The 15,732-nt window shown below is 41.0% G+C and overlaps 1 protein-coding gene across 4 annotated transcripts in view; it reads left to right on the top strand.

The window, feature by feature from the left end:
• NR1H4 (nuclear receptor subfamily 1 group H member 4) overlaps positions 1–15,732 on the top strand; it is a 53,452-nt gene that overhangs the window by 19,661 nt on the left and 18,059 nt on the right. For all 4 annotated transcript variants that reach the window (XM_084810155.1, XM_084810154.1, XM_084810156.1 and 1 more), the window contains 4 exons: positions 446–586; positions 9,660–9,793; positions 10,768–10,866; positions 11,987–12,086. In XM_084810155.1, coding sequence (XP_084666281.1) covers positions 446–586; positions 9,660–9,793; positions 10,768–10,866; positions 11,987–12,086 — 474 coding nt within the window. The remainder of the gene's footprint in view (positions 1–445; positions 587–9,659; positions 9,794–10,767; positions 10,867–11,986; positions 12,087–15,732) is intronic.

Here is a 15,732-nt window from a genome sequence, read left to right as displayed (position 1 = left end):
GTTGTACACCAGCTTGATGTCTTTTTAGCAGATAAGGCAGAATATACCTGTTAATATTGAAGAATAATTAAATATAAATAAAACCATAAAACACAGGTCATTAAAAATATTAAAGTGCTTCTCAAATAATCCCAATTAATCTGCATATGCAGAGCACTGTGTGCAAAAATTGGGAGTCTTATTGGTATAAATGGCCATGCAGGAACTCTGTTCGAGTGTTTTACCAAAAATGGGACTTTGGACTGAGGGGCAGTATTATATAATTTTTACTGCATAGTATAAGTTTTGGAAATAAGTAACCATAAAGCAGCACAATTTTTACTGGGTTAAAAGAAGTCAGTGCAGATCTGGTATTTATATATGAATTAACTGTAGCTTTATTTTAAGACAAAAACTAGTTTTGAACTGGAATCTCATCCTGCACATATCTCTATTCATTCATCAGGTTTCTTCAGAAGAAGTATCACCAAAAATGCTGTATATAAGTGTAAAAATGGAGGGAACTGTGAAATGGACATGTATATGAGGAGAAAGTGTCAGAAGTGCCGTCTACAGAAGTGCAAGGAAGTAGGAATGCTGGCTGAATGTATGTATACGTATATTTGTATCACGTAACTGTTCTTTTCAGTTGGGAAGCCTATGTGGTTTGCATTCGCATTTGTAAAGGCCGGGGAAAGGATAGTAAAAATCTAAGATTATCTTTGCATTATAGCTGCATACAGTTCAAAGCACTATATTAGGAACATCCAAGTGTGCAATAACAATAGATGAGCAAACTGAGTAACCAAAATCTAGATGCTCTGTTAAGAAAATGGAATAACTTCCTGTAAATATGTGATTGTTGATAACAGGAAGCAACCTTAAACCTATTAAATTAGCCCATTGGTCCATCTAACTCAGCATTGTCTACTATACTGACTGACAGCCATTGTCTAGAGTTTAAGACATCTCTACCTGGAGATCTCATAGATTGAAACTGTGACCTGTTGCACGCTATGGCCTTTTCCAAAGGGAACTGTATATATGAAAAATAAAATAAAAAAAGATAGTAACAATATCCATTTCTAAATAATGTAGAAAAGCAGATTGCTAGTGCTTAGTGGTTAAGACGCTGAATTGCAGACCGGAAGGTCAGCAGGACAGCAGTTCGAGACCCGAGTGCCACGTGACGGAGTGAGCTCCCGTCTTCAGTCCCAGCTCCTGCCAACCTAGCAGTTCGAAAGCAAGAAATTGCAAGTAGATCAATAGGTACCGCCTCGGCGGGAAAGGTAACAGCGTTCCGTGCACCTCGGTGTTCAGTCATGTCGGCCACATGACCATGGAAGCGTCTTCGGACAGCGCTGGCTCTTCGGCTTAGAAATGGAGATGAGCACCACACCCTAGAGTCGGACACGACTGGTTGGGGACACCTTTACCTTTACCTTTACCTTTTTAGTTACAGAAAACATAGCGCTTCATTATTGAGAAACATATGATGAAAGCTTTCTTAAATGACCGTTACCCATCATGCGGCCTGAAAAAGGACCCTTGTATTGTTAGAAGTACTGATCAAAGCTGTACGTGAGGAAAATGGATGAAAGAATGGGAAAGTAGAAGGTCTGGATTAATAGTTTAATCTATTGTCAACAGCTTTTTGAGTAGAAGGTTTAACACACTTTATTTTCCTAAAATTATTCAGGTATTCTGATATACAAACCAATATTCAATACTTCAGTTCACTGCATCTTCTGCTTGAAAACCTTTAATAAAGGTTTTCTGTCATGTTAAGATTCTGCAATATAGATGTGCTGAGTGAGAGCATATTCCTTTCCTCCTGTAGCATTTTTCATGAATTAAATAAATTAAATTAAATCACCCCAAGCAGCTGTTGCCCCTTAGGGAAAAAAATATAGGTACCCCTAAGGCTGCAATTCAGTTTTAAAAAAGGACATCCAATTACAGATCTCCTACATAACGTGCAGTTTGGTCTTCAGACTCCTGATATTACTAACTTTAACTAACTGTGGCATAAGTACCTTATTTAAAACTTATCTTTTTGGCATATGCTGCTTTTTGTAAAGATGAAGGGATAGGATTAAGGCTGCATTTTGTGTTCCCTCTTGATGGCTCCAATCATCTTAGCATAACTGTGGTGTCACACCAATTTAGGTTTAGACCGGAAATTAATCTACTCTGAGTTTTTAATATACTTCTACCCTCCAATCTGATTATGAGATGCTATATTAACTGTTAGGCTTTGTGGAAAACAGCAGCCTCTGTCAGTGTTTGGGATTCATGCAAGAATTATAATATAATTAATCTTTCATTTTGTAAATTTAGCAGACCACAGAGATCTTGAGATATGCCCTATTTCCACCCAATGCATAAATACGCAAACAAATCATGGTGCCAAAGTGGTGAGAATGCTCAATGCATTCCTGGGTGCTGCATAAAAATAAAACTCTACAAAGTTGAATCCAGCTTTATCTGTTCCGAAGTGTATGTGTGTGTGAGTGAGAGAGAGAGGGATGGAGGGAGGGAGGGAGGGAGGCTGGGTGTTTTCCGGACTGCCACTGCCCTGGAGCCTAATAATAGACTGAACCGAAAAAAATAGGCCAGTGTAAATAATACTGACCAAGGATAATGGAAACCAGCTGATCATTTTCTCAGATTGTCCTATATGAAACGAAGGCCAACAATAGGCGCTGCCACTTGAATCTTCCTCTGCAATGGAAACCTGTACTTTGTTACTAGGAAGCTCATATAACTCATAACTTAAACATAAGCATGTTCTTGTAAGATACAGCAATGAGGACATTTTGCAAGCTGTTTGGCTGACAACCCTCACATAAGGAGCAGTGCCGTATATTTTTAGGGTTGTTTCTTTCTAAACTCAAGGTTGGCCAGAGTGATTAAACTTGCAGGTTCTATTTGTAAATAGACTGGAGTGAAGTGAAGTAGTTTCTTTGAAATTAACTTTACCTTGGACTTTGCTTCAGTTACTCATACTGCAGTGCTGCAATTATTCCTGTGGAATATTCTTATATTGCAAAAAAGAGTAGGTAGTCTTACCCATATTTATGGCCTTAACTCAGGTGCTCCTGATTCATCATGTATCTCAGGAACACTAATACGTAATCATGTCATTAAGTATGTATAAAATGCAACTTTTTATCAGAAACTGTATACCTAATTCAAAGAAACAGATTTTGAAAACTATCCTCTGTCAGATCCACTTCACACATTACAGAAAAGACATGATATTCATTGGAAGCCATTTATTGAAACTAAAATTGCCAATATCATAATGCCTTTATACAAATCTATGGTTGATGACACTTGGAATACTGTGTACAGTTCTGGTCCCTGCAACTCAAAAAGGATATTGTGGAGCTGAAAATGGTACACAAAATGATTAAGGGGCTGGAGCAACTCCCCTATGAGGAAAGGGTACTGCATTTGGGACTCTTTAACTTAGAAAAAAGGTAAGTAAGGGGGAACAAGATAGAGATACATAAAAGTAAGCATAGAGTGGAGATAATGGATAAAGATATGTTTTTCTCCCTCTCGCATAATATTAGAACCTGGGGTCATCCAATGAAGCTGAATGGTGAGAGATTCAAGACATACAAAAATAAGTTTTTCTTCACAAAGAACATAGTTAAGCTATGGACTCACTACCAAAAGAGAGTGGGTAGAATCCAATCCCTTCATGGATCACTGCCTTGTTGTGGCGAAGAGGCTTGCGTAACTCAGTGAAGCCATAAGCTATGCTGTGCAGGGCCACCCAAGACGGACAGGTCATGGCGGAGAGTTCTGACAAAATGTGGTCTACTGGAGAAGGAAATGGCAACCCACTCCAGTATTCTTGCCAACCCACTCCAGTATTCTTCATGGAATGTATCACAAGGCTAAAAGATATGACGCCGGAAGATGAGCCCCTCAGGTCGGAAGGTGTCCAATATACTACTGGGGAAGAGCAGAGGGTATTTCCAAGTAGCTCCAGAAAGAGTGAAGCGGCTGGGCCAAAGCCAAAAGGACACTCAGCTGTGGATGTGTCTGATAGTGAAAAGAAAGTCTGATGCTGTAAAGAACAATAATGTTTAGGAACCTGGAATGTAAGATCAATGAATCAAGGTAAGCAGGAGGTAGTCAAGCATGAGATGGCAAGATTGAACATCGACATCTTGGGAATCAGCGAACTAAAATGGACAAGCATGGGCGAATTTAATTCAGGTGACCATTATATCTACGACTGTGGGCAAGAATCCCTTAGAAGAAATGGAGTAGCACTCATAGTCAATAAAAGGGTGGGAAAAGCAGTACTGGGGTACAATCTCAAAAACAACAGAATGATCTCAGTACAAATCCAAGGCAAACCATTCAGCATCACAGTAATTCAAGTCTATGCCCCAACCACTGAGGCCGAAGAAGCTGAGGTTGATCAGTTCTATGAAGACCTGCAACACCTTCTAGAACTAACACCAAAAAAAGATGTCCTTTTCATCATAGGGGACTGGAATGCTAAAGTAGGAAGTCAAGAAATAACTGGCATAACAAGCAAGCATGGCCTTGGTGTACAAAATGAAGCAGGACAAAGGCTAATAGAGTTTTGCCAAGAGAACACGCTGATCATAGCAAACACTCTTTTCCAAAAGCACAAGAGGCGACTCTACACATGGACATCACCACATGGTCAATACTGAAATCAGATTGTTTATGTCCTTTGCAGCCAAAGATGGAGAAGCTCTATACAGTCAGTAAAAACAAGACCTGGAGCTGAGTGTGGCTCAGATCATGAGCTGCTTCTTGCAAAATTTCGGCTTAAATTGAAGAACGTCGGGAAAACCACTAAACCATTCAGGTATGACCTAAATCATATCCCTTATAAATATACAGTGGAGGTGAGGAATAGATTTAAGCGATGAGACTGGATAGACAGAGTGCCTGAGGAACTATGGACGGAGGTCCGTAACATTGTTTAGGAGGCAGCAACTCAATCAATCCCAAAGAAAAAGAAATGCAAGAAAGCAAAGTGGCTGTCTGATGAGGCTTTACAAGTATTTGAGGAAAGAATGGAAGCGAAAAGCAAGGGAGAAAGGGGAAGATATATCCAACTGAATGCAGAGTTCCAGACAATAGCAAGGAGAGATAAAAAGGCCTTCTTAAATGAACAGTGCAAAGAAATCGAGGAAAACAATAGAATGGGAAAGACTAGAGATCTTTTCAAGAAAATCAGAGATCTCAAGGGAACATTTTCTGCAAAGACGGGCATGATACTGGACAAAGAAGGCAGGGACCTAACGGAAGCAGATGAGATTAAGAAGAGGTGGAAAGAATACACAGAAGAACTATACAGGAAAGGGTCTCTGATAGCATTGATAGTGCAGTCACTGAACTTGAGCCGGACATCCTAGAGAGTGAAGTCAAGTGGGCCTTAGGAAGCATTACTAACAACAAAGCTAGCGGAGATGACAGTCTTCCAGCTGAGCTATTTAAAATCCTAAAAGATGATGCTGTTAAAGTGCTGCACTCAATATGCCAACAAATTTGGAACATTCAACAGTGGCCAAAAGACTGGAAAAGGTCAGTTTACATTCCAATTCCAAAGAAGGGCAATGCCAAAGAGTGTTCAAACTACCGCACAATTGTGCTCATTTCACATGCCAGCAAGGTTATGCTCAAAATCCTACAAGCTAGGCTTCAGCAGTATGTGAATCAAGAACTACCGGAAGTACAAGCGGGGTTTCGAAGAGGCATAGGAACTAGAGATCAAATCACCAACATTCACTGGATTGTGGAGAAAGCAAGAGAATTCCAGAAAAATGGCTCTTTCTGCTTCATTGACTGCACTAAAGCCTTTGATTGTGTGGATCACAACAAACTGTGGCAAATTCTGAAAGTGATGGGAGTACCAGACCACCTTAACTGTCTCCTGAGAAACCTGTACAAGGGTCGAGAAGCAACAGTAAGAACCAGACATGGAACAACTGATTGGTTCAAAATTGGGAAAGGAGTACGACAAGGCTGTATATTGTCGCCCTGCTTATTTAGCTCATATGCAGAGTACATCATGAGAGATGCCAGGTTGGATGAATCACAGGTCGGAATTAAGATTGCTGGGAGAATTATCAGCAACCTCAGATATGCAGACGATACCACCCTAATGGCAGAAAGTGAAGAGGATCTAAAGAGCCCGCAGTGTGCTCAAGTTCATATTCATTGCATCGGTGATGCTATCTAGCCATCTCATCCTCTGCAGTCCCCTTCTCCTTTTGCCTTCAATCTTTCCCAGCATCAGGGTCTTTTCCAGAGGGTTTTCTCTTCGCATTAGGTGGCCAAAATATTTGAGCTTCAGCTTCAGTATCTGTCTTTCCAATGAGCAAGTCAGGGTTGATTTCCTTTAGGATGGACTGATTTGACCTCCTTGCAGTCCAGGGGACTTGTAAGAGTCTTCTCCAGCACCACAGTTCGAAAGCATCAATTCTTCGGCGCTCAGCCTTCCTTATAGTCCAGCTCTCACAGCCACACGTTGCTACTGGGAAAAACCATAGCTTTGATTATATGGACCTTTGTCGGCAAGGTGATGTCTCTGCTTCTTACTATGCTGTCTAGGTTTGCCATAGCTTTCCTCCCAAGGAGCAAGCGTCTTTTAATTTCATGGCTACAGTCACTGTCTGTGGTGATCTTGGAGCCCAAGAAAGTAAAATCTGTCACTGCTTCCATTTCTTCCCCTTCTATATGCCAGGAAGTGATGGGGCCAGATGCCATGATCTTAGTTTTTTTAATGTTGAGTTTCAAACCAGCTTTTGCACTCTCCACTGAGTACATAGTTTAACTATGTTAGGTTCACTGCCAAAAGATGTAGTATTAGACAAATTCATGGAGGAGAAAGTTATCAGTGGCTACTAGTCACAGTTGCTATATATCGCCTCTAGTACCGGAGGCAGTATGCCTCTGAAAATGAGTTACTGGGGAACATGAACAGGAGAATGCTGTACGTCCTGCTTGAGGCTTCTCATAGGTATCTGGTTGGCCACTCTGGGAACAGAATGCTGATCCAGCAGGGTTCTTCTTATGTTAGCCCTTCAAGGGGTGCCTTTACCTATGAAGATTAGGAGGATGGCTACTGGAGAGAGGAGCTTTTCTGCGATTGCACTTCAATTGTGGAACTGACTGGCACATTACTTTCTTAAATAAGTTAAGTTACTTCTATACTGCTTCACATTCCAGGATTTCCAAATAGTTTACATAAAAACACATATGACACAATATAAAAACCAATATATAAACAGTATGAAACAATACATAACTTTAAAACTTTACAGCAAAAGCAGTAAAACAGAGCAGTGTCATAATTGATTACAAGTCAGGGAAAGCCTGAGTGTACAAATGAGTGTAAAGAGGCGTGTAAAGCTCACCATAGTTTCTGCCTCTTGAACGACATCTGGGAGAATGTGCAGAGGGTGGGTGCCACTACTGTGCTATTGCCTGGCAAGACTCTGTTGGTCATGGAATGACCGATAAAGCCTCCTTGGAAGATATCAGGGCTTGATTTGCTGTATTTAGGGGAAGGCAGTCACCTTCATTCTTCTTCTTTAGGAACCAGGCTAAGTCTGTCCTGTTAGTCAGGCTTTTGGTGGGTAAATTGATTTTATTTGTTTATTTGTGTCTTAGGCTGATATGCTGCTTTTCTTGTTGTTATTTATGTTTAATGATATACAAATATGATCATGATACTCTGAGTTTCTCTGCTGCTTTATATTTTTATTATACTCATGTTTTTATGAGATTTTGTTGAGCAGCCTCGGAGGGCACCTACGGCACAAAAGCAGCATACACATTTTAATCAATCAATCAAACAAATCAAATAACCCCCATTTCATCCAGTGTGTGTCACTGTGATGACCAGTGTAATGTGTGGTGGGAGGAAGATACATATCTCAATACATGAAGTAAAGACCCAATTGTTGGGAGCCCTATGTTTGAATTTACCACATGTTTTCAGAAACATCTTCCTTCCACTGTTTCCTACAGAAGCACATGATGGACATACAATAGCATCTTTGTCCAATAACATATGAATTGGTCATCACACTTTAGCAGTATTCATCATTCATACGGTGTTAAGCAAAAGAACATGCAACCCATCCACTACCTGTGGTGAAATGATGAAAGTCAGCACCACCTCTAGTGTCTGCATCATTATCATAAATACTATTTTACTCCTTGAAGATATTATGTGGGACTGTTATTTTAATCCTTTAAATTTCCTCTTCTTTCAGTGATAGAGGAAACTTGCTTTTCATGGTGCATAATTTTATAATATACAGGATATTAAAAGCATTCACTACTGAATTAGGCATTTTCATTGATATCTTCCTCAACAATATCTAGTCTCTGAACGAGACTATTTTCCTGTTCTCCAACCTCAAAAGTAGGGCACTCAGGTGACCCTATTTTTTTTTTAACTTACTTTAATTTAAGTTGTTATTATGCTTATGTCCTTGGATCAACATTTGCCTGCTTCTCTGTCAGTGACAGGACATCTTCTGAAGTTAAGGACACCCTACTTCATACAATATAGTGAAAGATGCAATAATCCAGGTTAAAGAAACCATAGGGTTTCATACCATTTAGTATTTTTGAGTTAGTAGAAACTTTAAGACCTGGCTCACAGGGGAAAACAAACAACTCAGGGGCTGAGAAAACAAACCAAAAAGATTTGGCTCACAGGAACTTTTATAAGTACAATGCATGGATTACTTATTATTGTGTTAGTAAAAAAAAATGCATTATGAGGCCTCATTCTACAATAAATATGTTTCATCCTTTCTGTCTGACTTCCAAAGAGGGCACTCTTTTAACCTCTCAGTTCAGGTACTTTAATGCAAGTAGAACAGATACAGAGTGATTTGAAAAATGTGTACTTCTTTCCTGCCTTTCTTGAGAACAGGTTGGCTCTGAATGTGACTGGGTTGGTTCTGAATGTGAAATGTAGAAGCATCTACAAAAACAGGAGATTTTTTTCAACTGTGTCTGTCTGCCAGTGAAAAGAACACCATTGGTGTAGCAGCTTCCTCCTCTCCCTTCCACCCCCACTCCAGATCTGCTCTGGAGGGCTGGGGGACTGTCATGCAGATTTGGGGGGCATGCAAGCAGGTAATGGTGGGAAGGAGAGGAAAGGGAAGACCTGTTGCATGAGCAGAAATCCACTCACATGATATTGGATGGAACCACCAAGATTTAGTGCTCTCTCAGTGTTCAAGGAACACCAGCGCCTTGAACTCAGTTTGGAAATTAACTGGCAACCAGTGACGTTTAAAAAAAAATACTGGTGAGATATGTTCACCGTGAACTATTTTCAGCTAAAAGTATTAAAGCTGTATTCTGTAGCAACAATTCTCAAAGATCTTCAAGGATAGCTCCAGGTACAGCACATTGCAGTAGACTAAGAAAGCATTTACCAGAGCATGAATAACTGTGGCCAGGTCATCCCTGTCGAGGAGAGGCTGCAGCTGGCTAGTAAAATAAGCTTGTAAAATGAGCTCATAAAATAAATGAATGCTGGAGGAATATGTTAGGTATATGTGGACAGATGTTTGTTTCTAATCTGGTTGAAACACATGCTGAAGGTCAGATGTACAAATTCTAGATGTTCATTCTGTACAACGCTTCAGGTTTGTTAACAGAAATACAATGTAAGTCAAAACGGCTAAGAAAAAATACAACACAGCCTTTAGATCAGACAACTGGTGAAGATACTGAGGGACCAGACTTGAAGCAAGTGTCATCTACAACCAAATTCTACAAGGTAATAAAATTATTGTAACATTTTGCATTGTACAATTTTCTACAGTTTGATACAATTACATGGGGGATTAAATGAGAATAACAAAATGTTAGTAACTTCCAGACTTTTCATAGATCAGTTACTGAGTTTGTAACCATTCCTGCAGATAATTAGATATGCCATTTAGCAGCGGACATTAAAGGTGTGATCTCTGTGTACAGCACTCAGGATCACGATGGAACAATACTGGCTTATTTTCACAAGTTAGAAGTACATTATTTGCATTTAATTCACATGGTGGTACCCAAAATGGCTGTCAGGTGAAATATCCATTTGCACAAGTATAACGTCATAAGGATCATGTTATGGTTTGTAACAGTGTGTTGGTGCAACAGTGGCTATAGTTAATCCTAAGCATTTGTTTACTGGTGAAACATGTCTAACCATGGCAGTAATAGCTTATAAGGTCGTGTCCCCGCTCCCCTTCTCCACTCTCACATAAACGGAAAAGGTTATCCAGTGCTGGCTCTGGAAATATTGTTGTTGTCTCAACAGTGGAGGCTGGTGGCTCTGATTTCGGTGGGGCTGTGAATCCATCCTGGGTTTCAGTCAGAACCAGCCAGAACTCTAAAGGAGCTATCCAGTGTGCATCACCTATTTTAGAGCTAGGGTTCAGGACCTTGGATAGCTCCTTTGGAGTTCTGGCTGGTTCTGACTGAAACCCAGGATGGATTCACAGCCCCACCGAAATCAGAGCCACCAACCTCCACTGAGTCTCAAGAGTATGACGCCCTTGCGAAATGTATCTATGACAAACTCATTATAATGAAACATTTGTTATTATAGTGTTGTTAGCTTTATATGCATACATAACTTGAGGATAACTGCTTCTGTTGTGGAAATCAAGGTGCTCAGATCTGTGCAGTATAACTAAAATATGAGGTATAAAATCATACACAGTTACTGAAGCTTATGGTTTATTATTGCCAGTATAGGAGAAAGTAGAACTAACCCCAGAACAGCAGAATCTTCTTCACTATATCATGGATTCATATAACAAACAACGATTTCCTCCTGAAGTTTCTAAAAAGCTTGTAAGTATACCATTTAATACAATACCAAAACATTTCGGGGTCAAATATTCTTTCAAAGCATTCTAGTAGAATTTCTAGTTATTCTGTATAAAGTCTTCCACTGTTTTTCCAGTAGGAATTATAGATATTGGACACAATTCTGCTTTTCAAATGCAGAGAATAGGGTGTGGAGGCTTTGCATACAGGTAAACAAATAAGTAGTAGGAGAGAGCAGGACAGTCCAGTATGTTTCTAACCTTACCCCACCACTTTGACATCATCATCCAACCAGCAGGCTGGATGATGTCAGGGGAGTGGGGGCCCATCCTGCCTTTTTTGGGTGCAATAAACCATAATCCCAGGTTCAGATGTAATGCTAAGCTATCCATGTCTGGGTTTATCTCCTCAGATGAGCAGGAGGACCTAAACTGGAGCAAAGAGACTGTATGCATTATCACGCAGTTCATGCTCATTGTGTAGGGGTGGGGAACCTGTAGTCCTCTAGATATTGTTGCACTCAAGTTCCCATCAGCTGCAGCTAACTTGGTCAATAGTCAGGGATCATGCAAACATGATGAGTGGTGCAGGCTCCACCATGTGCACTACGCCTGCTCCTGTTAAGCATGATGTACATCCACAGAGCCTGGGTTGGTTTGTGACCTAATCAGAGCAGAAGACCTCTAGTAGTTCTACAAAGCCTGATGTGGCAAAAGACTCCACACTCCACCAACAGAGAGCAATATTACGACCCTTGTTTTCTCTCCTGAACCTCATGTGACAATTGACTTTTGTCTGCTTTAAAAAGGACTTTATAAATATAATACTTTAAACATGCTCTCTTTTCTTCTCTGTCCATTCATTTTCTCTTGTTGAGGCCTAGCCTAATCAGTTATCTCAACCTTCCATAATCAACATAATCTAGAGTAATTCAACTGCATGATCACGGACATGTTTGGACAGAAAAAAACTATGCTGGCTGGGGAATGCTGGGAGTTGTAGGGCTTTTTTCTGTCTAAACATGGATAGGATTGCACCCCAAATCCAATAAATTCTCTTTAGCTGCCACAGGACAAATAAGGACTTCTTATTACTATTCCTACCATTAATATTAATAATAACATAATTTTGTTTTCATTCTCAGGTACAAGAGGCATTTAGTGCTGAAAAGAATTTTCTCATCTTAACAGAAATGGCCACCAGTCATGTACAGGTCCTTGTGGAATTCACCAAAAGACTACCAGGTATGACGTGTTAAATACATCCCATCTACGTTTAGTTAGAGAGGTTAACAGCTCTGCATTTATATGTTGAAGAACGTCGGGAAAACCACTAAACCGTTCAGGTATGACCTAAATCATATCCCTGATGAATATACAGTGGAGGTGAGGAATAGATTTCAGGGATTAGACCTGATAGACAGAGTGCCTGAGGAACTATGGACGGAGGTCCGTAACATTGTTCAGGAGGCAGCAACGAAATCCATCCCAAAGAAAAAGAAATGCAAGAAAGCCAAGTGGCTGTCTGATGAGGCTTTACAAGTAGCTCACGAAAGAAGGGAAGCGAAAAGCAAGGGAGAAAGGGGAAGATATACCCAACTGAATGCAGAGTTCCAGAGAATAGCAAGGAGAGACAAGAAGGCCTTCTTAAATGAACAATGCAAAGAAATCGAGGAAAATAACAGAATGGGAAAGACTAGAGATCTCTTCAAGAAAATTGGAGATCTCAAGGAAACGTTTTGTGCAAAGACGGGCATGATAAAGGACAAAGAAGGCAGGGACCTAACAGAAGCAGATGAGATTAAGAAGAGGTGGCAAGAATACACAGAAGAACTATACAGGAAAGATCTGAATGTCCCTGATAGCCATGATAGTGCGGTCACTGAACTTGAGCCGGACATCCTAGTCAAGTGGGCCTTAGGAAGCATTAGTAACAACAAAGCTAGCGGAGATGACAGTATTCCAGCCGAGCTATTTAAAATCCTAAAAGATGATGCTGTTAAAGTGCTGCACTCAATATGCCAACAAATCTGGAACACCCAACAGTGGCCACAAGACTGGAAAAGGTCAGTTTACATTCCAATTCCAAAGAAGGGCAACGCCAAAGAGTGTTCAAACTACCGCACAATTACGCTCATTTCACATGCCAGCAAGGTGATGCTCAAAATCCTACAAGCTAGGCTTCAGCAGTATGCGAACCGAGAACTACCGGAAGTACAAGCGGGGTTTCGAAGAGGCATAGGAACTAGAGATCAAATCACCAACATTCACTGGATTGTGGAGAAAGCAAGAGAATTCCAGAAAAATGGCTCTTTCTGCTTCATTGACTGCACTAAAGCCTTTGATTGTGTGGATCACAACAAACTGTGGCAAATTCTTAAAGTGATGGGAGTACCAGACCACCTTACCTGTCTCCTGAGAAACCTGTACGAGGGTCAAGAAGCAACAGTAAGAACCAGACATGGAACAACCGATTGGTTCAAAATTGGGAAAGGAGTACGACAAGGCTGCATATTGTCACCCTGCTTATTTAACTTATATGCAGAGTACATCATGAGAAATGCCGGGTTGGATGAATCAGAGGTCGGAATTAAGATTGCTGGGAGAATTATCAACAACCTCCGATATGCAGACGATACCACCCTAATGGCAGAAAGCGAAGAGGATCTCAAGAGCCTCTTGTTGAGGGTGAAAGAGGAGAGTGCAAAAGCTGGTTTGAAACTCAACATTAAAAAAACGAAGATCATGACATCTGGCCCCATCACTTCCTGGCATATAGAAGGGGAAGAAATGGAAGCAGTGACAGATTTTACTTTCTTGGGCTCCAAGATCACCGCAGACGGTGACTGTAGCCATGAAATTCAAAGACGCTTGCTCCTTGGGAGGAAAGCTATGGCCAACCTAGACAGCATAGTAAGAAGCAGAGACATCACCTTGCCGACAAAGGTCCGTCTAATCAAAGCTATGGTTTTCCCAGTAGTAATGTATGGCTGTGAGAGCTGGACTATAAGGAAGGCTGAGCGCCGAAGAATTGATGCTTTCGAACTGTGGTGCTGGAGAAGACTCTTACGAGTCCCCTGGACTGCAAGGAGGTCAAATCAGTCCATCCTAAAGGAAATCAACCCTGAGTGCTCATTGGAAGGACAGATAATGAAGCTGAAGCTCCAATATTTTGGCCACCTAATGCGAAGAGAAAACTCCCTGGAAAAGACCCTGATGCTGGGAAAGATTGAAGGCAAAAGGAGAAGGGGACGGCAGAGGATGAGATGGCTAGATAGCATCATGGATGCAATGAATATGAACTTGAGCACACTCCGGGAGAGAGCGCAGGACAGGAAGGCCTGGCGTGCTATGGTCCATGGGGTCACGAAGAGTCGGACACGACTGAACGACTGAACAACAACAACAACATACGTATAACTGTCTTGTAATATGTATATAGGACAAAAAACAACAAAGATGAATAATTCATCTAAACTGCAAGTTATCCTCAAAATGTAGAATATTACTGTCCTTTTTATAGCAGTTTAAGAACAACTAGTCTGCCTCTGCATTCAAATATTGTTATTTAATCATATAACGCCATCAACGTTCATAGTGCTTTAGAATGTACAAGAGCCCAGGACCTTCCCCTGAGGAACTTGCAATCTAATTTTGGTTTATTAATTGCTGAAAATAGATCTGTGATAACATTCCCTTCATTAGAATTTATTTTAATATTTTGAATGCATAAAACTTAAAATTCAGCCTTGCCAGATGCATACTGGTATTTGACCACAATGTGAATGGACCTTTCCCTTTATAGATTTCCATGTAGACCTCTCCCTGAAAGTGAAACTAATTCATGAACCACAAGGCCTTGCAGGACAGATGGCAAGACTCCCCCCCGCCCCGCTGCATTCCCCGCACTTCTCTTTTTAGAAATTGTTTTTCCTTTCCCCACAAAAAATGTAAATGTGGAGTTAGTCCTCCAGGCAGCTTTCCCTCTGTCTGAACCCCTGAACTCCACAGTAAAATAAAACAAAGCCCATACTGCTTCTCCTGCATAGTTGCAGCAGAAGAAGGACTCTACCAAATTGCAGTCAAAAGCAAAAGTAGGGCAGCAAACCATTCCCCTCCCATCTCCACAGCCGAGGCACCAGCATGCTAACTGGCCAGAGGGTGGAAGCCTCTGCCACCCTTCTGAATCCTGAATTGGCCTGTCAATCTTCCCTACTCTTCCCTTGTTGCTTCTCCTGCTCCCATTGCTTCTTCGTGGGCAGAGATAACCTCTACCCATGAAAACCCTCTTATATCTTTAAGGGAGGGGTGAGTAATTTGTAGGCTAAAACACCTGGAGGGACACAAGTCCCATCAGCCCTGGCCAGCATAGCCAGTGTTGAAGGCTGATGGGAATTATAGGACAAAACATCTGGAGGGCCACAAGCTGCCTGCCCCTGCTTTAAGTGAAAAAAATTCTGTGTGCCTGCCTATGAGGCTCAGAAGGGACTTGCCTGCTGAATTCCACAAAGACAAGACTGAGAGACTGACAAAGGAGGAGGCTGGTCAGAGAGGACTGGCTGGTGGGGCAGTGTCACATTCACCCTAATGGACCAGCTTCCACTGATATTTAAATGAGCTGGCTTTGGTTGTCCCAGCTATTTTCCAAATCAGTCACTGACATGTTTGTTTTTGCTTTTGTTACCTTTGGCTGACAGAACAAAATGTAGATAAGCTAGAGCACATTCATCCAGCTCTCTGTGTCCTTTTGCGATCCGTGTCAGCTGGACATTGGTCAAGAAGGGTATCACCAATGGAAAACAGCCCTGATAAAACTAAACACATTACCATGCCATCCTTCAAATAATTATATAAATAAACAGACCATTATGTACATGTTTGTTCTCTCAGC

The sequence above is a fragment of the Heloderma suspectum genome, chromosome 7 (genome assembly GCF_057233095.1).
Source record: "Heloderma suspectum isolate Gila_16-S chromosome 7, 16-S_ref, whole genome shotgun sequence".
NCBI classification, from domain to species: Eukaryota; Metazoa; Chordata; class Lepidosauria; order Squamata; family Helodermatidae; genus Heloderma; species Heloderma suspectum.
The sequence above is the reverse complement of the archived record's forward strand: the minus strand, read 5'-3'. Positions and strand labels throughout refer to the sequence as shown.